This window comes from Rhinolophus ferrumequinum, chromosome 7 (assembly GCF_004115265.2).
Source record: "Rhinolophus ferrumequinum isolate MPI-CBG mRhiFer1 chromosome 7, mRhiFer1_v1.p, whole genome shotgun sequence".
In the NCBI taxonomy this organism is placed as follows: Eukaryota; Metazoa; Chordata; class Mammalia; order Chiroptera; family Rhinolophidae; genus Rhinolophus; species Rhinolophus ferrumequinum.
Window position 1 is genome coordinate 42818266 of NC_046290.1, and position 26559 is coordinate 42844824.

The 26559-nt window shown below is 39.3% G+C and overlaps 1 protein-coding gene and 1 pseudogene across 4 annotated transcripts in view; one reads left to right on the top strand and one right to left on the bottom strand.

Moving 5' to 3' along the window:
- The window catches only part of MAST4 (microtubule associated serine/threonine kinase family member 4), a 390562-nt gene that overhangs the window by 19629 nt on the left and 344374 nt on the right, over positions 1 to 26559 (top strand). For all 4 annotated transcript variants that reach the window (XM_033110320.1, XM_033110323.1, XM_033110321.1 and 1 more), the window contains exon 2: positions 12041 to 12165. In XM_033110320.1, coding sequence (XP_032966211.1) covers positions 12041 to 12165 — 125 coding nt within the window. The remainder of the gene's footprint in view (positions 1 to 12040; positions 12166 to 26559) is intronic.
- The window catches only part of LOC117025062 (60S ribosomal protein L12-like), a 39928-nt pseudogene continuing 25996 nt past the window's right edge, over positions 12628 to 26559 (bottom strand).

Below are 26559 nucleotides of genomic sequence, written 5' to 3' on the forward strand. Positions count from 1 at the left end.
TGGAGGGGCCCTACTATGTGGTATTTTTGAAGAAATATTTTATAGTTGTATTCTAGATTCTTTGCTCATTCTTTAATCAGTATCGACAAAACATTTGTTAAGACAAAAATATTAGCTCCTTCAGGGAGCATACATAGACATAGGGTTTCCAGGTGGGAATTCCCGTCCCTTCTCAGGAAATTTTTTCGCTTTCCCATTTCCAAATCCCGGGATATAAACTGTTTTCTGTTCTCCATGATGAATCATTTCCACAAAGTGACGGCCTATACTACCAACCACTTGTGTTCAAGGAGCTGATTTTCCCGATTTTCCCGACCAACTTTTCTCAGGATTCGGGAACAAGAAAGCAAAAAAAATTCCTGAGAACGAGGCGGGGGCTGGGGGGGGGGTAATTCCCCCCTGGAAACCCTACTAGACATTGTTATTGAGGAGGAAGAATTTGAAATCTGGTTGGAATAAAAGCCAACATGGGACTAGAAACCGTCCCAAAGAAATATACATGGAAATATACTGTTACATGAATTAGATCACGTGTAGCTCTTTCCTTGTAAAAACAAATAACTTGTTAGGAAATTTGGACTTGTCTAGAAATTTCTCCTTAAATATGAAGTATATTTATCCCCTCTGTGGCGGCATTTGTCCTTTTTGTTTCTCTTGTGAAACTCCTGATTCCCAGCTCCTCCTTGACTTCTGTCATAACTGTTTAGCTCTAGGGCAATTGTCAGAAGTGATCAGCATGTCAGAGCTGCCAGTGACATTTGGCTACGTCGATGAAAGCCTCTTGCTGTGCAAAAGGATCTTGTTGAGTAGGATTCACAATTTTCCCCCAAAAGAAGATACTAACTGCGGATTGTCCTTCAGTATATTGAGGGGTAATCAGCTTACTTTGAAAATACACAGTATTTTGTGGAGGTGTTGGACTGTTTTGGAGATAGCTTTTAGAAGAGAAAAATCAAAGCCAGGAGAAGTGACATGATGTTTTTAGTATCAAGTTTGAGGCCACTGAGTTTTTTTCATTATTGTTATTGTTGTAAAATGAATAATTGAACCAAATTTCAATATTCTTCCAGGCAGTATGGAACTGAAAAATGGACAACATATGAACCCTGAGAGAAATATAGATGAGAGGCCAAATGGAAAGTGAAAATGCACAGACCTAAGTGTGTGATTCTGTGAAAGTTCAGTGTGCGGGGTGTAATGTGGAGCTGCAAATACAGATGATTTGCGATCCCAGTTCACACAAAGTTTACAATGTAGAGGAGCATGTTGTGTACAGAAATAAATGGCACGCTGTACACACGCATCCACAGATGGTGTGGGGTGGGAAGAGAAGTCTAGGGGCACCCATGGTTGTGGACTTAATGCCAATGATGCCAAGGTGGGTAAAGAGCATCCTGGAAGGGGACCTGAACCACCTCTGAACACAAACTGTGTTCAACACTGTGCTGGGCCCTGGACGTATGTTACTTCTCCATCATCACTAGAGATCTGGAAATGGGAGCTCAGAGAGGAAACAGAATTTATCCAGGGTTCCCTAGATAATAAATGGTGAAACCAGGATGCATACCTGTGTCTGACTGGTTTTCCACCTGGTGCTTCCCAATTCACTTGGTGAATGCAGTGAGAACCAGTTATCCCCAAAGTGCCCCGTGCTGGGGAGAATTTGATCCAGTCTGAGGATGACACCAAAGAGGAATGCCCTTGCCGGGAAGAGTTGTTAAGCAATGACAAGTAGAGAGGGTAAAGACTCATTGTTTATTGCTGGCTTTCTATTTGCTAGGCAGTATGATAGGCTCTCTGTTCATATCCAATTAGTCCTCACCATCAGCCCACGAGGTTGGTCAGTCATCTCCATTTTATGGAACACTTATAGGAAACTGAGGCTTGGGGGTTAAGAATCCTGACCAACTTCACACAGCTGCTACACAGTAGTGTCAGGCTACATATCCATGTATTTTGGATCTGACCCTTGTGAGGGGGGCCAAATGGTAACAGACTTGTATTCAGGAGTTCCATTGCATTAGTTTAAAAACTGAATATATTTCCAGGATCCAGAGAGGGTGGCGATCATGTTAGATGGAATGAAAGTTTGAAAGGATTGGACTAACTGGAATGAGAAGTCAGAGTATGACAGGCGAGGAGGAGCTGACTCTTACTTGTTTGATTATTGTTTTGAAGAAGGCATGGTACCAGTCCTTGGGGAGGTTTCAGAAAGGTGTGGAGGAAGCAGGTGGGGGAGAGGAAGGAGGAAGAGGAAGAGAGAACTGGGAGCTGACAAGTAGTTTAACAGCTGCTCCACATATCTTCAACTGACGCTGAGAAAAAATGGTTCTATTTATTTGCCGTTTCCTTCCATATATCTTCCCAACAGCATTCATCAATATCTGTCATTTCCCAGAGGGTTTAGACATGTCTAGCAATTCATTCTGCTGAATTATATTTCAATACGTGGATAGAGGGAGCCAGATTGCAGATGGTAACTCTGACCTGTGCCCAGTGTCACTTCACTACCACCACCATCCAGTTCCTGGGTGCCCTCTCTGAGACAGATATTTCAAGCATACTGCTTGGTGTCAGAGTCTTGTTACCATGTTCCCATTAGAGTAGGCTCTATTGAATACTTCTTTAAAAATCAATTTTAAGTTGTCACATTAGCCTTTGGTCTATACAGCTAGAGCTTAGGGGCAAACCATTATGTATTTTTTTTGGTCAGAATTTTAAATCCAGAGAATCACCATCAGAAGTGAGACCACCTTGGTGGTCTAAGTGTGTCAGGGAGATGCTAGCCAGGGCTGGGTCTCATTGCAGACACAGAGAATTGGCTGGGTATTGGGACACTGAAAGGCAACCACGTAAGTACTTACAGTAATAGGAACACTGACGTCTACTAAGCTCTATTTCATGCATTAACTCATTTGACACTAGTATCTTCCCTTCTTAGAATTTGACTGAGAGTGGTAATCTTGGTGGATGAAAAGAAATACTTCTCCTTTAAGAAAAAGTTAAGGGAAAACAACAAAAAAGGAAAGGCCAAATATATTTCTCTGTGAGTCTGGATTTGAATTATAGCCATTTAAAAATATACTGTATGTTGGCATTTTTGCCTCTTATCAAAAAACGGCAAGAATAACAGGGCGGCTATCTGTGACTGAGGGTGGAAAGACCACCGCTCCTTTGAATTATCTTTCTACGTTACCCACACCGAAAGTTATTTTTTATTTAAAACTGCAGCTGCAGTCAACAGTGGCAGCGGCAGCTTGAGATACTGCTCCATAGCCTCGCGGTTTGTCCAAGGGCTTTGGTTTCTGTAGTGTAGACGTATGTGTTTTGTTATTTTTCCACAGTCCCTAGCTCTCTCACGGTATGGAATTGGGCTTAGTGACCCCTTGAAACATTTATCATGTACTCAGTCAGTCTGGCTGGCCCTAAACTGTTATTTTCTACTATCTGCTCTGTCTGCACCAAGCTTCCTTTTAAAGCATCCCCCTGACTTTGTCACCAGGCCCCCGGGGTTGGTAATGTTGCCTTGCCATTCTGTGTTACATATAGAATGTTGGTGATAGGGCAATTGAGCATCTCTGGTGGGTTTGAGTCTTGTAGCAAAACAGGAGTTGAGAGACTGCGCATTGGGCGGTGAATTTGGTTCTGACTTTGATGCCCCATTGGCATCACCATGCGCTGACTACCACCTTCCCAAAAGACACGCATGCTTTCTCCCTTCATCTTTTGGTTTCCTTGTGCATTGGAGACGCCTTCAAGGTCTTAGGGTCAAAGCTATGTTTTGGACTTTTCTTGTGTGGGTAAATACATACCACTTTTTTTTTATTTTTTATTTTTTTAAGGTTAGAATAGCAGCTGAATATAGGAGTCAGTGAACTTTGGCCTTCTCTGGTCACAGGTCTGTTGGTTTCTCAAATTATATTTATTTATGCCATTAAGAAGAATGATTTAGCAGTAGCACCGATGCCGCCTAGGTATAGTTATTCTTTTGCAGTGGGGACAAGAAATTGGAAGTCAGTCACCCATGTCAGAGGGAAGATGAAAGGAACCATGTCTCTATGTGGTAGTAGCACAGCTGAAGATGAATAAAGGGAGGCTATAATTGCCTGAGAGTACGGCCGTCACTATGATGGGAGAACCCGTGTTTAAGAGTGAGCAATGGGGCATATCTTGGCTGAGCAAGAGGAATATCTTGATGATGACGGAGTACACCGGAGGGCGATGGCTGCTGACGCGTGGATTCTGCTCAGATTCAGCCAGGGACTTATCGTGATCTTTAACCTTTCTCCATGGAGGCTTCTTAAAAAAAACTTAGTTCCTCTGACTTGTAAGTGATTCAAAGGGCTGAAGTTATTAAGTGTGATTGGTAAAAGCAGGTGCTGATGTCGTTTACTGGGGATAACTCCATCTGGACAACAAAAAGCACCCCCTTATTTTTCCTCTGGAACGTACAGTAGTTTTGGAGAAGCAAGGGAGGATGGTTTTGTGTGTGTGTGCCTGGTAAACTATACATAAAAATTTTACCACTTTTAAGTGTGCAATTCAGTGCCATTACGTACATTCATATAGTTGTGCAACCAACTGAAACCCAAAACCCATTAAACAGTAGCACCCCATTCCCCCCTCTTTCCAGCCCCCAGTAAACACTTGTACTTTCTGTCTAAATGAATCGACAGTTCCTGGACCCTCATGTAATATTTGTGGAATCATCCAATATTTGTCCTTTTGTGTCTGACTTATTTCATTTAGCATGTCCTCAAGATTCACTCTGGTTTTATCATGGGTCAGAACTTCCTTCCTTTTGAAAGCTGAATCACATTCCATTGAATGTATAGACCACATTTTGTTTTTCCATTCATCCGTTGATGGAGACTTTGGCGTTTCCACCTTTTGGCTATCGTAAATAATGCTGCTCTGAACACGGGTGTATAAATATCTATTTGAGTCACTGCTTTCAATTTTTATGTGTTTACCCATAAGTGGAATTAAGCAAGGCAGGTTTAGTAGGCATTGGGGGTTAAAATGGCAGGGTTGTTCCTCCTACTTCAGTGGTGGGTGTCAACTTTGTGGGGGCAACTGTGAGAACTGCGGTAGATGCTGAGCTGGGCCGCAGCCTGGCAGTCGAAAGGTAAAGATATAGGATGAAAGATGTGAGCATGTAGCACCATCTTCCTGCTCATGGCACCAGCACAGTGCTAGCTTCCCACTGTTCTTTTTGTCCCCCTCCCCTTCGCCTCTATAATGCTACCCCCATTCTCCTTCCTTCTGTTATGTGGCTTCCCATATCACCAAAAGCCCTCAGAGCAACACAATGGTCACCTCAGCTTCCCTTTGTTCTTGGTTGATTGCTTAGGGGGGATAAACAAACTTTTTCAAGTTCTTATATATAACTGAGCATCAGAAGCCATATCTAAAGACTGCTTTGTGACGTAGTTACTAGGTCTTATTTTCCCTTTGATGTCCTTTTTGTACTTCAAGAGAAATAACCCAAAATATAAGACTGTGGACTGACTGCTAAATCTATGTTGCACTTTTTTACTGGAAGCTTTTAAATCTAGTCAGGTACCATAACTTCTTGATAATAAAGTACATCTCCAGAGGCTATATTTACTTCTTTATATAGCTATTCTGCTAAAATTATTGCTGGCCTGATATTTTGCCATTTCAGAGGGATACTTCAAGCTTTGGGGTGCTCTGAGAGCATGGACATATCTCATGTTTGAAAGCATGCATTTATGGAGGTCTTGCTTCTTGTTTTTTTGGAATTCAGGATAGAAACAAAGGAAAACACATATCAGGAAAGAGATCACATGTAGCCTAGATATAACCAAGACACAACTTGGCTCAGTAATCTCCTTATTTTCATATATGACCTGAAAGGCTCCAGATATTCCTGCTCACTCTGTTAAGTAGAGGCTCTATGGCCAAAACAGTAACAAGAAGCAGTGCAAAAAGCCCACTGACATGACCCACACACCTCTGTGTAAAGCCTGACGAGTTCTTGGATCACGCTGGCCAATTGATTCCAGCTTTAATATGGAACTCTATTTATTGCCTCTAAATTTCTAGTTACATCAGTAACAGATATTTAAGAAATGTTTTAATAAATTTTTATTAAAGAATTATTTATTTTAGAATTTTAGAAATGTGTTTCTGAAGAGCACAGAGCTGATCAAAGTTCCAATTGCAAGAACAAGCTCGACTCAGTGTTAAAATGTAGCTGCCAGATTGCTAGGCAAGCTCACCTCTCATACAACAAATTGGGAATGGTATTATCCATTAATTTCCACCCTGTGAAGCTGAATAATGCAGTTGACAGATGCTAATTTTCTTAAATTGTAGGCAGCAAATGATGCATGAATACAACAGCAACACACTTTTTTAGAGGCTCTTGGTAGTCATCTGAAAGTGAATTTATATAGTTTGATGGAATCACTACCAACTATGGCACAATGTTAGTACCTTCTAATGACTGTCTTAAATCCATCTGCTGTCCTCTTTTCCCTATTAACACTAATGGGGGTCTAGGCAGAAATAAGACATCCCATGTGTTATGCTAACAGACCCTCCAATTTATAACATTCATGTGATTCCTAAAGAGACTCATGCAAGAATAATGACATCTGAAATCTCACCTGTGACACGATTATAAACATCATTATATATATGTATATATGTTCCCTCACTGAATTGTTTTTTCCAGGGGCTTAACAAAATTTTATTTCTTGCTCACCTTATAATTTATTGTGTGTTGAATGGCTCTTTGTATTTCTTTATTTTATTTTATTTTAATTTTACATTTATTGAATGCTCCTTATATGTATTTTCTTTTTTAATTTTCAACCACCCCATAAGTTTAGCCCTATTTTACAGCTGAGGACCCTGAAGCTTGGAAAAGTTCATGAATAAGTGATAGAATCAGTTTTGAGAGGCAGAATTGGTACTCGGCAGTCCGACTCTAGAGTCAACCGTAACTAGAACAATTAATTTTTACCGTCACTGGTAAAGACCTTTATGTTCTGCTCAGTGGGCTAAGTTCAAAAACTTAATTCAAACTCATTTCAGAACTGTTCAGTTATTGAACATTCAAAACATCTCCTTTTGGGTTAGGGTCTGTTGCAGTAACAAAAAAATTGAAGGCTGGCAAAGCCTCTCCTTGACCAAACGCTAGGGAGTCAGTCTCTTCTGAGCTCTCATTCTCTAGTAGGCTTCAACCTTGGCCATTAAAGACTTGAACAAACAGCTACCTAGTTTCTAACAGCTCAAGGCCATATCCTCAGGATGACCCCGATCCCCTTCAAGTGCCTGCCTGAGAAAACTCAAGGCTGCCAAAATTTTTTACTGTTTGTTCTGGCCGAACTCTATGGGAGTTCGCTGTCTCCCCGTCTCTATGGGAGTGTAGAATCCTAACTTTGATCATTGCCAGCTGGCAGACAGAGCTGGACTAATTGCAGTTACAATGACTAACCCTTGTGATTTTTCATTTCCCTGCCTTGACTGAGCCACCCTACCCCCGCCCCCCCCCCCCCCCGCTGCCACTTGCTCCCTGTCCTAATCTCCTCCTGTTAAAACAACAGTTACTTCTATACACATCAAAGGTGAGTACAGTTCATGCTGGACTCTTTTCCTCTATTGCAGTAGTTATTACTGATGAAAATCTGTCCTCACCACTTTAAGTAGTGTCAGGCTTTGTTTATCTGTGACAAATCACACCTATGGTCTTGTTACCAAGATAAGATTCAAGCAAGAAATAGCAACACATAAAATGGAACAGGTAGTGTTAGACAGTGATTTCAGAGGAGAAGATGGTATGCCTGTCCTGTTAGCAGTGGTTACTCCTTGCTTTAAATTGTCCTGTGAGAACTGACAAAACTGAAAAGTGTGGTTCGCAGTGTGTGGAGAGAGAGGGACATGGCTCTGGTTCCTTGTGTCCCCCTCCTTTAGTGCTTGTTCTGGATCTGTCAGGAGTCTGACCTCCCAACTGCAGGATCGCCAGGCTCACTGAGCCAGGATACTCCATCATGAATTTCCTGCACTGAGGACTTATTTGGGAACTGTCTCTGCTTCTGTTCTGCCCTCACACTTGCAGAAAGGGAGACTTTCCCAGTCACGGTTGCCATGAGTTTCACTTTAGGATGCTGGTGAGGGACCTCGTGGTTCCATTTTGTTCCTACTCTTCATGGAACTTCTCCCCGGGCTTCTTGCGTCCCCATCGAGACCCCTTGGAGAACCCCCACCATCACCCAGGCCCCTCCCTGATGTGGCCTGAGGAAATACCATGTTTAGGGGTGAAAGGAATGTGTTCCTCGACTGCCACGTTAGATTATGGAACACTTTTTCTGATAGGAATGATTAAAAGCAATATTATATAATTTTCACAGAAATTAATAGAGAATAATTCAATATAACTGCATATACCTGCCAGCCAGCTGTATCAAAGCTTAATATGTGCCACATACTTCAGATACATTAGAAAAATTTAATATTACATTTATTAAAACCCCAAATAAAAACTTAATTCTTTAAATTTTTAAGATCAACTAATAGACCCCATTATTCCCTGCAGGTAATTTTTAAAACAATAAAACAGCGTATTTCTCCCTGGACCCAGTCCCCATTTTCCCTGCCAGAGATAATTACAATTCTGAATTTGCTGTTTATCTTTTGCACAAAGAACTACTGTTCTTCATTGTAATATTATTCAATATTTCTTTTGTGATCTGGCCTAAGAGCCCATTATCATGTTTCATTTTGTTGCTATGGTGGTGGGGAGCATGCACTGATGAAGTTAAAAGTTCTTATGATAATGTGAATAGCGATAGTATATTGACTGCTTTCCATGTCCTACATTGAGTACCTCACATGCTTTATCTCATTTAATCTTATCTGCCATTTCCCTTCTTTTCAGAGGATTCACTTTATATGTGTGTGTGTGTGTGTGTGTGTGTGTGTGTGTGTGTATGGAATTCCTTATATATATGGAATCTATATATTATATATAAATATATATAATATTTTCTTACAAAAATAGAATCATTCTATCCTGTAACTTGTTTTTTCATCTAAGCAAGTATGATGAATATTTTCCGGTGATAGGATTTGGGCTTCAGAGTAAGAATCCTGGTTTTGCCCAATTATCAGCTGTGTGCCCTTGCCTCATTATGTAACCTCTCTGGGCTTTAAACTGGAGATAATATTACCTGGTATCCTATCAGATTGTTAAGATGTTGCAGTCCCTGGCATATAGTAAGGCCTTTAACTATTATACTATACTACAAAGAAAATTTAAGAAAGTAATTTGCTCAGTTTTACTCTCCCTATTTAGACTCAATTAAGTATTGATCAAATAATGTGGTTTAACTTCATATCAGTCAATAAATGTTTATCGAGCACTCACTAAATGCCAAATCCTGTGCCAGGTACTGGGGATACAGAAACGAATACCTATTTCTTCATCTTATGAAGATTATACGGAGATAGTCTATAATAATAATAATTTTCTACTAAGAGGAAAAAAGACTGATTTATAGAATTCTTTAGTGATTTAAAATGTTTGTCCTTTAATTTTTTCCATGATTATATTAAATTCTTCAAGTGTTTTCACATCTGCCCTTACTTTTCTTTAAAATGAAGCATCTGGGCCAGAAGAGTCGTGAGGCCAGAGTACATTCTCTCCATCATATAAACCTTGACATCATGTAGCTTCTATGCTTCCTATTAGACCTCTCTCTGAAACATGAACAAAGAAAATATAAAACAAAATACAGGAAAAAACACAGGAAGGACCAGAAAAAAAAATCTATGAATTTCTGATTACTGGAAATTGGTGTATTTTTAGCAAGTGATGTCCTTCAAATAATGAGAGTTATTTCTATGGCAAAGAAAATATTTATTCATGTAATACTGATGCTAGCATTCCTAAATGCAGCCTACAATTTTCCTGTCCTTCTTTATTAAAATTCTTCTTTAGGCCTCTAAAGCGGGCAGATTTCCCAAAGCCCCTCTTAGTCCAGCTTTAGTTCATGTTTCAAAATAAGGCAAGGAAAAAACTAAAAATTCTTGACTTTAAATGTAACATATCCTGCACAAAAATATAGCACAATGTTTTTGAGATGGTGACCAGAACTACAAAGTGTAATTGCATTTGAATTTTCATGGATGGAGTTTACGCTTCAGTTAATTGGTATTTCCAATATTTATTTGCTTAGAAAAGATCATAATCTCTTACGTGGAATTGGGCGCAGCAAATGACAAAAATCAGTATGATTCCATTTTTGCAAGAAAATATAGGTTACAGTTGGAAAGTTTGGCAGAAAATCACTGAAATGTCGATGGTGGTTTACCCTGGTGTGATTATAGGTGAGTTTTTCTTTATAAATACTTACGTTCCCTACGTGTGAGTGAAAAGAAACCAAACCCAAGCAAAAACGATAGTATTCATTTTTACTACTATTATGGCTAAATAGCTAATATTTTCTGAGTGCTCTATTTATAAAATCCTCTAATCCCTACAACAAGTTTGCATAGTCGATCCATTTTAGAGATGGAAAAACGAAGGCCAAGAGAGATTGGCTAACTTTGTTCCCCAATGTCATTCAGCTGCAGGTTAAGATCTCAAAAGCAGATCTAGTTTCTCTAAAGTCTGTGCTTTTACTCTATAATAAGAGAGTGAAAGAGCAGTTTTGGCAAAATAAGAAGCCATTTTTCCCTTTACAGTTACAATATATATTCCTGAAAGCACTTGGATTAAAGCATTAGACCTCTCAACATGGACAACTGATAAGAGCTGCCCCAGCTCCTGTACTTTGATAGTGCTGGTAGTTAAGTTAGCATGCGTACCAATAATCAACTAGTTAAAATATTGCAGTCGTTATTAACCAGTGGGATATGCTTGTGAAGTGCATGCCACAGGTAAGAGAGTGGGGCTGTCTTACAAGGCGCAGATCTGCTGGGGAAAATCCAAAGAACAAATGTCACTTCTGCTTCAGGGCAACCAGCCATATATGTGGCTGCTGCAATCCCTCCTAATTCTGAGAGGTACAAAGCTGGGGTCCCCACACGCACAGCCCTTGGAAGAGATTCTGTGGGTTGCCTGCCATGTCCCTTTGTATTTTGGGGGAAAGAAGTGCCCACTTATTCTTTCATCTTTCAACTAATATTTAATGAGCACCTAATATGGCCAGTCATTGTATCAATATTGGGGCAAAGCAGATAAAAATCTAACATGGTCTCTGCTTTTACTGAGCTTCACTAGTATGTGAATACTCATGTCCACTCTAACTTCCTGAAATCAAAAAGCCTCATTTCTTCTGCGTTGATAATGAGTCTAGCCCATGTACTAAGGAAGTAATAGTGTAAATTGGTTCAGCTATTTGACTTTCAAAGACATACACGTATATATTTGAGTTCAAGGTTGATGAAATTGCTCAGTGAACCTAGACTGACATTGATGTCCTGATTTATGCAAATGGATACAATTATATGTCCTGTGGACATGGTTGGATGAATAACCAGTGCTTCAGAGAGAGAAGCTGGGAGAAAGAGGCACCAGCCCCATTTCACCTTGAAAAAATTCCAAGTCTTCCTTTTGTTGGTCATGAACTTCACTTTGCTGACTCTGTTCTACTCTATTCTATTAGATTCCTAGGTCACTTTCCATATTAGACATTTTAAAAGTACAGTTGTAAATGCCCATGTTTATTTTCATGATGCTGAGAATGTGTTGTATATTTATATACATCCTCATCACATTCCCATGGAATAAGCAGAAGTAGTAAGACATTTTCTCCGGCCCTGGCTGAAAGCTACAGATGCTGGAGATGAAGTTTTCTTGGGTTTATGTGGGAAATTAGGGTCAGAATTTGCGACTAAATCTCGATTTTATTAAAACAATTTGTCTCAGGTTGCTATTAATAACTGTAATTACAGAGCATGGCAGAAGTAGTATAGAAGAAGGATGGCCAAGCAAGTATCTGCCATTGCCACGGAAGTGCTTCTGTTCTGCCTGCCCCTTACATTGTCTTCTCTTTAATCCCAACAGGGAGGTACCTCCTTCCAAACCCGGTGGCGGGTCAGGCCTGGTCAGTCTCGGCGGATACGTCCAACCTTGTGCGCATGCGCAGCCAAGCCCTGGGCCAGTCGGCACCCTCACTCACGGCCAGCCTGGTGAGTGTCCTTGGGCTCTGTCTGTGGTCAGTCGGGTATGAGCCGTCTTGCCACCACCCTAGGGACTATTTTAAGTTTATTGAGTTTAACTGGATTTGATCTTACCCATATTTAACCTTAAGCACAGATCTGGCAATGTGAAATTCCTTGCTTTCAGTGTGTGCTAGTTATTCCAATTCCCGGAAAAATGCATAGCACACCGGTTGATCTTTTACCTAGATTCAATTATTAACCTCTTGCCCAACTTGCTTTATCATTTGCTTTTTCTTCCTCTGTACATACACATGTATCCACATGTATATGAACCTACCTGCAGTTTTTTTGAACTATTTGAGAGTAATTTGTATATATCATGGCCTTTTATCACAGCTGTCAATGTCAGTAAATTTATGGCTGATACAAGCCTTTTAGCTACGCATCCATCTGTATTTCAGGTTTATCAACTGGCTCAGTGATGTCCTCTTATAGCACTTTCCCTCCTCCTGTGTAGGACACAGTCTAGGGTCATGTATGAAATTTAATTGTCATATCCATTTAGTCTATTTTTTTCTCACTGGTTGTCAAATGATCTTTAATTGAAATGTTTTCCTTTGTAGTCCTTCACTAGCTGGGCCTTCCACTGCACCATTGGTGATGTGGTATCATGAGGGTGGCGGCCATCAGCATTGCAACCCACAGACCGGGCAGTCCCCAAGATCTCGTTAATGGTTCCAGAGAGTTCTCTAACTAAAGATTGGTGCAGCATCTGTTAGACAATGTCGACAATCTCATCAAAAGTGACATTTCTAGTGTGCTTAATGTTTTTTTGCTTCTTTCTGTCTCTTGGTGGTTCTTTGAGGGCTTTGATGATCAGGTCAGAGGCAGAAGGTACCACCTCAATCTGGCCCTGTCTGTTCTGAATGATCAGTTTCACCGTAATCCTCAGACCCTTCCAATCACTGGTTGCTTTAGCGATGTCATCACCAACCTTTTTTGGAGACAGACCCAGAGGGCCAATCTTGGGGTCCAAGGCACATGTTGCACCGACTTCCCCACCAGTGCACCTCAGGTATACAATTTTGATCTCAATGGGGTCGAACTTCACCAGCGTGGTGGAGGCGGCTGGTGTCGGATGAACCCAGATTCCGGACGACCCAAGAAAATTACACCTTAGCCTTCTCTCAGTCGAAAGCCAAAAGCTATTTAGTCTACTTTAATCTGGAACTTTTCCATAGCCTTTCTTTGCCTTTTTGACATCGACATTTTTGAATACTATGCGCTCCTACCCATGTTATTTATTGGAAGATTTCTCATATTATATGTATCTGATATATCTGATATTTTCTTTTTTTTTAAATTTATTGGGGTGACAATTGTTAGTAAAGTTACATAGATTTCAGGTGTACAATTCTGTATTACATCATCTATAAATCCCATTGTGTGTTCACCACCCAGAGTCAGTTCTCCTTCCATCACCATATATTTGATCCCCCTTACCCTCATGTCTCACCCCTCACCCCCCTTACCCTCTGGTAACCACTAAACTATTGTCTGTGTCTATGAGTTTTTGTTTCTCCTTTGTTTGTCTTGTTCTTTTGTTGTTTTTGGTTTATATGCCACATATCAGTGAAATCATATGGTTCTCTGCTTTTTCAGACTGACTTATTTCGCTTAGCATTATACTCTCAAGATCCATCCATGTTGTCACAAATGTTCCTATATCATCTTTTCTTACAGCCGAATAGTATTCCATTGTGTATATATACCACAACTTCTTTATCCATTCATCTATCGAAGGACATTTTGGTTGTTTCCATGTCTTGGTCACCGTAAACAAAGCTGCAATGAACATTGGAGCACACGTGTCTTTGGATAAATGTTTTCAGATTTTTTTGGGTAGATACCCAGGAGAGGGATTGCTGGGTCATATGGTAATTCTATTCGTAGTTTTCTGAGGAACCTCCACACTGCCTTCCATAATGGCTGCACCAGTCTGCATTCCCACCAACAGTGTATGAGGATTCCTTTTTCTCCACAGCCTCTCCAACACTTGTTGCTGTTTGTCTTGATAGCCATTCTGACTGGGGTGAGGTGATATCTCATTGTGGTTTTTATTTGCATTTTTCTAATGATTAGTGATGTTGAGCATTTTTTCATATGTCTATTTGCCATTTGTGTGTCCTGTTTGGAGAAATGTCTCTTCAGGTCGTCGGCCCATTTTTCAATTGGGTTGTTTGTTTTTTTGTTGTTGGGTTGCATGAGTTCCTTGTATATTTTGGATATTAGCCCCTTATTGGAGGCACTGGTTTCAAAAATCTTCTCCCATTCACCTGGTTGCCTCTTTATTTTGCCGATGGTTTCTTTTGCTGTGCAGAAGCTTTTAAGTTTCATATAGTCCCATTCGTTTATTTTAGCTTTTACTTCCCTTGCCTTTGGAGTCAAATACATAAAATGCTCTTAGAACCCAAGGTCCATAAGTTTAGTACCTATGTTTTCTTCTATGCAGTTTATTGTGTCAGGTCTTATGCTTAAGTCTTTGATCCATTTTGAATTAATTTTGGTACATGGTGACAGATAGCAGTCTAGTTTCATTCTTTTGCATGTGGCTATCCAATTCTCTCAGCACCATTTATTGAAGAGGCTGTCTTTTCTCCATTGTATGCTTTTTGCTTCTTCGTCAAAAATTATCTGTCCATATTTATGTGGTTTTGTTTCTGGGTTCTCAATTCTATTCCATTGGTCTATGTGTCTGTTTTTCTGCCAATACCATGCTGTTTTGATTATTGTTGCCCTGTAGTACAAGCTAAAGTCAGGGAGTGTGATACCTCCAGTATTGTTCTTTTTTCTTAAGATTGCTTTGGTTATTCGGGGTCTTTTGTGGTTCCAAACAAATCTGATGATTTTTTGTTCTATTTCTTTAAAAAATGCCATTGGGATTTTGATGGGGATTAAATCTGTATATTGCTTTGGATAATATGGCCATTTTAACTATGTTGATTCTTCCAATCCATGAGCATGAATGTCTTTCCATTTCTTTGTGTCTTCTTCAATTTCTTTTAAAAATGTCTTATAGTTTTCAGCATACAGGTCTTTCACATCCTTGGTTAAGTTCATTCTTAGGTATTTTATTCTTTTTGCTGCAATTGCAAAAGGAATTGTTTTTTTATTTCTTTTTCTGAGATTTCATTGTTAGTATATAGGAATGCAATGGACTTTTGTACGTTGATTTTGTAGCCAGCAACTTTGCTATATTCGTTGATTGTTTCTAATAGCTTTTTGGTGGAGTCTTTAGGGTTTTCTATGTATAGCATCATATCATCTGCAAAGAGTGACAATTTAACTTCTTCATTCCCAATTTGGATGCCTTTTATTTCTTTCTCTTGCCTGATTGCTCTGGCAAGGACTTCCAACACTATGTTGAAAAGCAGAGGTGATAGGGGACAGCCCTGTCATATTCCTGAACGTAGAGCAAAGGGCTTCAGTTTTCACCATTAATTATGAGATTAGCTGAGGGTTTGTCATATATGGCCTTTATTATATTAAGGTATTTTCCTTCTATACCTATTTTATTAAGTGTTTTAATCGTAAATGGCTTGTAGAGTTTCTGCTAAAAAATCTGATGATAATCTAATGGGCTTTACTTTGTAGGTTACCGTCTTCTTTTCCCTGGCTGCCTTGAGGATTCTTTCTTTGTCGTTGATTTTAGACAGCTTCAATACAATGTGCCTTGGAGAAGGCCTGTTGGGATTGAGGTAATTAGGTGTTCTATTTGCTTCTTGGATTCGAGGATCCAGTTCTGTCCACAAATTTGGGAAGTTCTCATCGACAATTTGTTTGAATGTATTCTCTGTTCCCTTCTCTCTTTTTTCTCCTTCTGGTATGCCCATTATTCTTATATTGCTCTTTCTGATGGAGTCAGAAAGTTCTTGTAGAGTTCTTTCATTTCTTTTAAGTCTCAAGTCTCTTTCTTCTTCCATCCATGTCATTTCCAGGTTTCTATCTTCGATGGCACTGATTCTTTCTTCCATCTGGTCAACATTTACTACCTAACCTGGCTATGTCATTCTTAATTTCTTCTATTGAGTTCTTAATCTCCAGAAATTCTATTTGGTTCTTTTTTAAAATTTCAATCTCTTTCGTAAAATGCTCATGTTGTTCTTTGATTGTGTTTCTGAGTTCATTAAACTGCCCTTCTGTGTTTTCTTGCATCTCGTTGAGTTTTTTCAGAACTGCAATCTTGAATTCTCTGTCATTTAAGTCACATATTTCCATATCTTTAAGTTCCTTTTCTGGAGACTTTTCACTTTCTTTCTGAGCTGTCTTGTTGCCTTGGTTATTCATAGCAATTACTGATTTATTTCTCTTCCTAGACATCTACAGGTGTGGCTTCTGCAACAGGTTGATAGGAGGAGGTCTTTCTTTTGTTTTCCAGTACTTGTTGGTAGATTGTTTTATTTTCTCTCCGACTGCAGCCTTTTTTTCCTCTCTCACACGTTAGTGGTATGTTTTCTCTGCACTATTCCAGCTTCTCACACAATGGGGGGATTCCCTGAGAGACGGGCTTCTCCTCTGTTAATAGTTCGCTTGGGTCACAGAGCGCAGTGTCCGTGTGGGTATGCGGAGAGCTTTTGAAGTTCCAAAGCTCTTCCTGCACCAGATTCAGAGCCCGTATGTTCCAGCAGTTCTGTTTACTCCTGCAGGGATCCGCCCAGATAGGTGGGGCCAGGGGCGGGGTGAGTTGTGAGAGGTGGCCCAGAGCAATGGCAGCGACCACCACCACAGCCGGTCCTGCTTCCACAGCTCCCCCCCTCTGCCAGAACTAGTTGGGCTACAAGTCTGTGTCTGTGGTCCACAGTTCTCAGAACAGCAAATATTATGTTCTTTTGATCTGAAACTGCTATGGTTACGCTCCCAGCACCGGGCAGGTGGGGGCGGGGCGAGCTCTGGGAGGGTAGGGAGGGGGCGGCTAGTCTCAGTGCCCAAGGCTTCCGTTCTCTGCTCGGCAGTCAGGGCTTAAACCACGGTTTTCAGCCTTCTTCCCTCAGTCTTTTCTCCGAGGTCTCTGCCATGAGCGTTGCGTTCAGCCGTGTTATATGCTGCCCCCTCAGCCCTGTGGGCCATAAGCGGAGCCCTAGCAGTCCGAGTTCTTCCCTCTCCCCCAGCTGCGGTAGTTCCGGAATGCAGCGAGCTCGGAGCACTGAGCTAGGTCTGCGTCCTGCGCCCGCGCGGCTCCATCTCCACACTTCTCCCTTCGCTCCTCCCCCACTCGCATGATTCACCCACCTTTAGGTGAATTCAGTAGTGGGCCTCTTCGTCTTGCCTGTCTGCTGTGCAGGGAGTCCTTTGTGGAGTTATAGTTGTTCGATTAATTGTAAATTGCAGAGGAGATTTACAGAGTCTCACCTCACGCCGCTATTTTGATGATGTCTCCTATATCTGATATTTTCTCATGGTGAGAATCAGGTCTTTGCACTCCAGGCCAGAATATGACATTGGTGGTGTCGTTTCCTCTCAGGGCACGCCATCTGCAGGTGCATGATGTCCATCTGACCCTCACTGTGATGTTAATTTTTTTCACCCAGTCAAGGTGTTGCTCGACTTCTCCACTGTAGTTAGACTTTTTCTCTTGTAATCAATAAACATTCTATGGGAAGATAATTTCAGGCCATGCAAACATGCTTCCCTCATCAAAACTTGGCCCTAGATTTCCATGATAATGGTGATTCCTGTCTGGACCCTTTTTTTCTATAACTGAAAATAATCATTATTCCAACTCCAACTCTCTTCACATTTACCAGTTACCAGTTGGCACACGGTGTAAATATTTGTGTATTTGTTAGCAGCACAGACTCCTACATTCCTTTTGTTTTATTAATGTAGACCTTATATTTAACCATGATGCTTACTAGAGTTTTTTTTTCTAGTGGGTGTATTATTCTCTATTTTAACCTTTAGCACAGCCTAAAAGTATGTACAAGTTATTTCTGCATTGGTGCTAGAGTTGTATGATATGGAAATAATTTTATAAACATCTTTTTCTGATGACAATGAAATAATACAGAGGGTACAAAAAAATGTATATACATTTTAAGAAGGAAAAAAGTATTAAAATTGTAATACTCAATATATACTGATTATAAAAGAGGAATACAAGTCACGTTTGACTTCTGCAATTACAAGAGTTGCTCAAAGTGCACCATCAGCATCCAGACACTTCTGATTACGGCGAACTACTGCTTGAGCAACGCTGACCAAAGTGTCCACTTGTATACATTTTTTTTTGGCATGCTTGGCATATAAATCAGTGCATTATGATGCCTTATAATTTTATGCATTGGTAAGAAATTATGTTGGATATTTGAGAATCATTCCATAATGCAGAGCGATGTAATTTAGGTCTAGCCTCTAATCCTGCTTTTGCCATTAGGCAACTGTATAAACTTCGGCAAGTCACTTAATTTCTCAGATTTTATCACCTCATCTGCAACTGCAATATGAAGAGAGGTATAAATAGTCTCTGGTATTTAATTTTGGAATTCCCTGATTCTATTTTCTACATATTAAAGATTCTGAATGTACTGAATAATTATCCCTAAAAATGTTTCTCTCAGGATATTTTATGACTCCAAAATTGACTATGATCTTTAAGCCAAACTTCGTCTTTTTCCTCTCATAAAAATTTGGACTTATTTTTAAAGGGTATAAAGTGATGGTAGTTAGCATTTTCCTTCATCTCTTCCCCAAGTTCAAAGTTACTTTTTCTTCTTGGGGAATTTTGTTAAAAGCTTATGTCACTGTAAGCATTTACGTTTTAAGGAAAGAGGAAAATTCCTCACAATTAGTGATTTTTTTTTCAAAGCAGAAGTGCTTTGGAGGCCACTGCAGTGTTATTCTTAACACTTAAATAGTGATCTTGTATGTTTATTGCCAAGCAAATCATTCTGATTAAAGCAACACTCTCACAAGGTAATAATCATATTATCTAATAATGGTGGTCACATATTCAAACACAGAAATGGATTTACTCATTGATAAAACACATGCCAGGTGACCTAAGATACTTAGGAATAAGGCAGGAAAATAAGGAGGACTATTAAGACTATTAATAGAAAATACAAGGAATATTTCCTAAACATTCTTTATCAGAGTCACTTAAATTATGAGCTTATCCACCCTGAAAATTTTTGTAGTGTTTGCTTAAGAGCAAAACTATCGAAAATGCTAAAATACCATAGAAATCAAACCTAAAATAGTGCCTGGCACATAGTAACAAATCTCACATGTTAGCAGTGTTACTGTCACTACCATATGATGGGTAAGCTTGGGTACAGAAGCCAGACTGTGATTAACTATTTACTACTAGGCAGTGGATGTTTAGGGTGTAACCCTCAGCGTATCTTTCCTTCAGGCCTTTCATTACTTCCTAATTGTAGTCAAAGGAAAACTATTTGTGGGCTGTTTGACCAAGCCTTCTGTCTTCCATCTTCGGTTGTATTAAGTGCAACAGCAGCTGGAGCAGAGCTGCCAGGCAGAGCACCCTCTTGATTTCTTCATTGTTCTGATGCTGTTGGCCCAGGTTTCTATACCATATCATTGTTTTCAGTGTGTCACTCAGTACATGTTAATGACTTTTCCTGCTTTTGGTATCCTTTGCAGAATTGTTGAAGTTAATGTTTCATTTTCTTGGATTGGATTGCATCTACATTATCTCTGCTGATTATAACTCACAGATTTGATAGGGAGTGATGCCGAAAAGGTGGAAATATACACCTATTCGAACTTACTTTTTCTTTTCTCCTCCTCCTCCTCTTTCTTTTTCCTTAGCTTTTAAACAAGCTGATGTTTCTGAAAGTACGTGGTACAATAGAACATGCTTCACTCTGACCCTCTCTCCTGGCCACGATCCTCTCCCCGACTACCCTCACCTTACAGCTATAAGTCAACCTTCCTCCTGACTCTCTTTAGCATGTACCACGGTGCACCTTTGTTTTAGTTCTTTGTGTTTCTGTCTCACGTTCCCCTGCTAGACTGCAAGCTCCTTCAGGGCAGAATTCCTCTCTGATCTTTCTAGTCACTGCTCCTAGCACAATGCATTGCATGCAGGAGGCATTCAATAAATAATGTTGATGGAACAAGTAATTATTCCTGGAAAGTGACAGATTCCTTTAGTTGCAAGGCGAGAGTGATGATGTGATTCCGTGTGTTGTAATGTGTGGCCTAATAAGATCATCCATCTAAAACCTTTTTGGTTGTGCTGTTCAGTGTGCATCTCACAACTGCGATTAGCCTTCAAGTCCATTTAACGGGCCAAATCCCATTTAGTTCCACATGAGCCACTCAAAAAATATGGTGACAAAATTACGAAGAGATTACAGTGTCCACATTCAAGGAAATTTCATTAATCTGCTTGTAAGCAGATTGGTTTAAATATAGTCACATTGGTTTAAATATTCTGTTGCTTCACTGAAGACTTCAGTGAAGCAACAGAATATTTAAACCCATATGTGTTCAAGTATGGAAAAATAGGGATCAAAGTGGTTTATGTCCAATGACAGCATTAGTACTTGATATAACAGAATTTCATGTTCAATACAACATACATTTCAGAAAGAGAGGTATTCATTTCAGAAAGAGAGAATAAGGTATAAATGAAGACCTGTGGGTTGGTCGGTTGAATTTTAGTAAATGCATAACCTATAGTGATTTAAATGCCATAGGCAAGCTGGAAGGTATGCTAACTACCTTCTCTAGGAGGAGATTAATTCCTAGCCCGAAGTATCTAGTTTTCCTTGGCAATGCTAAATGTAGTTGTGCTCCCTCTCCCAGACACATTGGGCATTTCAGATAAATGGCGTGTTGCCAATTCCTCCTAAGTGGCCTGGTAGCTGGCAGAATACATGCTCAGCCAGTGTCCGCCTGCTGGGACACCAGCCGGGAGTGCTGATGAAGTGTCAGATGTATACTTCGTATACATTAATCTGAAGAGAAGAAAACTCATTTCCCCATTTGCTTCCTCCATCTTTCTGTCCCTCCCCACACACATGGGTAGTTTATCAAAGAAGTCTGTCGTCAAAAGCAGGGGGATTAATACAAATGCTGCTTTCTGGCAAGAAAAGATGGAATTTTCAGGAGGCAAAAGAAGGACCACTGGTGACTTCGTTTTCTGTAGGAAAACAGGGTTGCAAGCCTCGGTGGTTAGAGTTTAGAAATGGTTTGTGTGCCCATCATAAGAAACATTCACTTTTTTGTGTGCTTTGGAGTAATGGATGGTAGAAGCACAGGGAACATTCGTTTCCAGTATTTTTCTCCAATTTTCTGTTTGAAGTAAATCGTGAGACTTACCTGTTTTGTTTGTGTGAGTATCCGTGTCACATTCTTTCTCACCGAGGTCTTCCAAGACCATCCTGCCCGAAACTGTTCCCCATACTGCAGGCCATACCCGCACTTAATTCACTCACTTTTCTCCAAAGTTTTATCCCCTTCCAATATACTACATAATTCGCTGAATTTATGACATGTCTCTTACTATGCTAATGAAAAATTCATCAGGGTGGAGGTATTTTTCTGTTTTTCTCAGCTATTTCCCCAGGGCCCAGAATAGTGCATGGCACACAGTAGGTACCTGGCACACTGGAGGAAGACCTTTTGAACCTGTACACAATACATTTCCTTTCTGTACATTTGTAGTGCACTAGAATGCAATCCTGTTTAATTTTTTACTTTTTTGGTGTTTAAATTTGTGATTAAGTTTTTAAGTTTATATTGTTTAGCCTAATGAAGAAGGTATTCGTTGAGCCAGAGAACAGTTAACTGTACAAACTGTATTCAGGGATTAAACGATAGTTGTTCAGTTAGAAAATGAGAATGAGAGGGAAAAGCAGCGTGGTTAAGAGATCAACTCCAGTTTCTACTACTTGTTAGCTGTGTGAGCCTCAGTTTCTTCATCTGGGAAGGAGGGCTCATGGTTGTAATAACCTCATGAGGTTATTGTGAGGATTAAGTGAGTGAACTCCTGTGCGGTACTTTGCATAATGCCTGTCACTCAAATGTTGGCATGGGTGTTCCTGGGTTTGGTAAGAAAAATGTTTCTTGGGGGTTGGCAGCTAGGTTTAGCTGAGATGGTATTATTAGAAGGGAGGGAAATGAGCACATTCTTCTCAAATCGTTTGATTTGAGGTAGTAGTTTAACCTTTTTGTCCCTATCTCCTTGTATGATTGTGGACCAGCTTGTTTCTTTCTTCCTCATCTTCACTCAAAATTCACCAGCCCAACAAACTGGAAGATACGTTTCTAGAATACTTAACTTTTTTGAAGAGGGAAATGCTTTCAAATATTGTTTTTCAACTTTTAATATTAGGTTAAGTGGTATAATTTTATGTTTTTTCAGTGGTCCTCTTTTGACATTGTATCCATTTCTTTTAATGAAAAAATTATGTTTCATGATGTACTATAAATATTAAAACCAAACTATTTAAACTAATATATTCAGAGAATCTTGATGAATATTCATCTTTTCTATTTGCAAAAAATGCATTATGAAGAGTCAGGGAAAATTCACTAAACATATGCAAAAGTGCATTTTTCCTTTTTAATTCATTCAGAATGTACTGACATAATGTCAGCATTTATTTAGGGTACAGACTTTATTTGCAGTCATTTAATATTATATCAATACTTCATTAGCCTTATAGCTCAAAAACAAAAACCTGAGCCGAAGTCCAATTAGTTAACTCTGAGAGCATACCTGTTAAATATTGATGTAGGAACAATTTGAATGCCCTTGGATAAATTGCTTAACAAAAGTTGCAGAATACAACTATAAATTAGCATTTCTCCTTAGCCATTATGACTCAATTGAAAAGCTGAATAATATTCCAATTTATGGATTTATTACAATCTGTCAAACTATTTTTCCCCCTTTTAGGTCATTTCCAAGTTTTCCCTCTTGCAAGTAATGGTGATAAGCAGGCTTTTAATAAGTCCTTATTAGCCTCTATTTATTTTTTCAGGGTAGCTTCTTGGAGTGAGATTACTGTGGCAAAGGATGTGAGCCTGATGGAATTCTCCACACTCTTGCTAAATTGTTTTTAGGAATGCTGTATAGATTTATGCTTCCCTATATGGAAAAAGTGCATCTGGCCAGCAGTCAATATTGTCTTCTTAAAAAAAAAAAAAAAAAAAAAGACATAATTTTGCTTGTTGATTAGGTGAAAAATAATTACTCTTTTTTAGATTTATTTTTTGATTTTTAGTGAAGTTGATATAATTATAGGACATGTTGAACTCTTATACCAAAGCCCTCCAGATAAAGCAATTATGAAATTAGAGTTATCCATCTTCGTCCTATAACTTCTTCCTTCCGTTCCCTAAATCAGCTTACCATCCCAACTGTGGGTAACCTTCCCCGCTCTTGGGATCCAAGCACTGCTGAGTGTGATTACAATGTATGTAGCTGAAGGCATTATTCCACAGTTCAGAATTTTTTTCATCTGGAAAGGAGTAATCTCAATTGTGAAATAATGCTTTCAGCGGTGGACATTATAATCAGCGTCTCAGGGGTGCTTGTATTCCAGGAGTAATACATCTCCTAGTTATTACCCTCTGAGCTAGGTTCTGTTTATAGTGAAGGGATGAATTTTCATAACTCAGTGCCGAAATAGCGATAGGGAGCCCTGAGCAGATTATTATAGGTCAGGCCTAATCCATGAAGATAAATCTCATTACAGGCTCACCTGGGCCCATCCACAGAGTAGCTGGTTTAACATGAGTCTGTAAATCAAAGATCAGCTTAAAAACAAACTACAAAATCCACACTATAATCTAACTACTGCCTCTGTGAAGAGATACTCTAAATGTGCATCCTTACTCTAAACATACTTGGGTGCCTTGAGAATAATTAGCAGAAAACATACAAAGTACATTGTGATTCAGTCTAGGAATGAATGAAGAACTAATTATTTGGGGGGTGGGGAAGACTTTTTTTTTTAATGAAATTCCATCCAGAAGTTGTTGCTGAAAATTTCCCATCCTAGTTTTCTCTTCTTTATATTTTGCAAAAATTAAAAAATATTCATTACCTCATGTATGTATGTCCTTCTGGGAAGGTTGGGGTGCCTATTGGAGTGGCTCTCTGCGTGGGGGGTGCCTACACAGACTGGTCAGATGTGGACTTCTAGTTATCAAAGACACTTGAGAGTGAGTGAGATGAATGGTACCAACAAATATTCTATGGGATTTAAAAAGAGGAGATGCATACCCTCTTTTAATTGTTTTGTATCATAGAGGAGAGCAAAATGAATGTATAATAGCAATACCATATATATTTGTGTGTATGTGTGCGTATCTATATATCTCTATCTCTCTGTCTATCTCTGTGTGTATGCTAAAGCTTAGGTTTCATTTATTCCCCATTTACCCAACTGGTGGACCTATTTGGGAGCTGGCCAACCTGTTCACCAAGCATTATGAGATGATCCATAGAGCTGCCACCTCAACTGTCTTATTCCTCACTGTGTCTTTAGCACCAACGACAATGCTTGGTATGCATTTAGTACTTAGATAATGGTTGTTTATTAACAAATGTTGAGGTCTTGATTCCAAGTTTTGATAGTTTTTCTAAGGCTCCTGTTGTTCTGCTTCCTGGAGCCCAGACTAGTTGAATGGTTGGGATATCAAGGATGTGATTGGGTTGTAAGTCTGAGGAGATGAGGAAAAGGTGGTGAAGGAGTCATGGCAGCCATCATGGAAGTGTCCCTTGGTGTACTGATGAACAAGTACCACTCTGGTGGTTCCTGGTGTGACACAGCTTGCCTTTCTGGTGTCCTTTTGTCTCCATGATAGAATATCAGCACTTGCCTATTTGCTATCTTCCTGTCAAAAGGATTCTGAAGCTCAGGAAATCCATAGTATTATAATTAGACAATAGTTCGTGGGAGGGAAGGTATTAGGATGTAACATTTCCTTTATTAGGAAAAATGAAAAATTATCATTTTCATTCGTAAGCTTCTTAGGCTTCCTGGTTATTGTGGCTCTGGAAAAGCCAACATACTTCAATACCTTATTTTTCTAGATATCCTTTGGTGGTTAGTGGAATGAGTAGTATTGGTAATTATACTTACTCCTCCTTAGTTGGCACCTGAAGTATCTAGTGTTGAATTCTGGATCAATATGTTCTCATCATGCTCATTTATCAGTTGATTAACTATAGCAATGAAGTCCCTATGATACAACTAGTATTAAAACCTACATGGAAAAGATGTGACATGTCTTGCTTTCTAAGGTGCTTCTAAGCTAGTTGAAGTAAGACTTCTGAGAAATCAGAGAGCAAAGTAAAAGATAATAACATGGTGGATAGTTTGAAGCTGTGAGAATTTATATGTGTAGAAGAATGATGTGGGCTGCAGGTTTCTGGAAAGTTTTGGTTAGACAGGATTGAAGCTTTGTATCTTCAGGTATTTTAGCCAAAAGGAAATGAAGTCTTAATTTTTGTTAGATTCAATGACGAGATGTGAAAAGGCTTATTGGATTATGAAATATTTTCTATGTGATCTGATGCTATGTTAGTTTGTTTTTAAGGGAAGAATGGAGTAGGGTAGCAGGTGTAACTTAGCTGTTTGTGATATACTAAATTCTTGCTTCTATTGTTCAAGGCACCCACATCAGTCTCCATTTAGAGAAAAAACTTAAACAATGGGTGCTAAGTAGCAGAGGATATTTTTACAAATAATATGCAAAGGCATAAAGCCCTTGATAATTCTGAATTCACACTAGGACTGATCGTCATTCCAAGCCCTGCAAGTTTGCTTCCTAAGAGTCCTTAACTTCTGTTCCTTCTTTCATTTACCTATTTTTCTTCGTTTCAATCCAAGATGATCCACTACTAAAACTTGGGTTGTTCTCTGGAAGGTGTATATCCTAGCAATCTAAGAGTCTAAGATGCCATATTATTTGTTTGTACTGTAGAATCCTGTATTCTCTAAGTAATAACTGGACTTTAATATGATGTGGATCTATCTATCTATCTATCTATCTATCTATCTATCTATCTATCTCCAAGAAAGCACGGGTACACATTTATCATTCTTTTTTCAAGAATAAATGTTTCTTCTAGGGCTACTATGAAACCATTGCATAAAACCAAGTTGTTTGTCTTTCATCATAGATGCCCCATGCTTTGCTTATACGTATAGGTGCTCTTAAGTATGTTTATTTCTTTCCTTGTTTCTTTGTATAAGTTAGTTGTTTTGTGATTTTTTTTTTTTGGTTCCTAGACACAAGCAATAAGTTTTAGCTTGATAAATAATGTGAACTAGTGATATAACTTTGTCCCCCCTTTTTTCATAGCTCTGATCAAAAAGGCATTAATTAAACTTAAAGGCATTAAAAAAAAAAAAAAAAAAAACTTCCGCGTTTTTC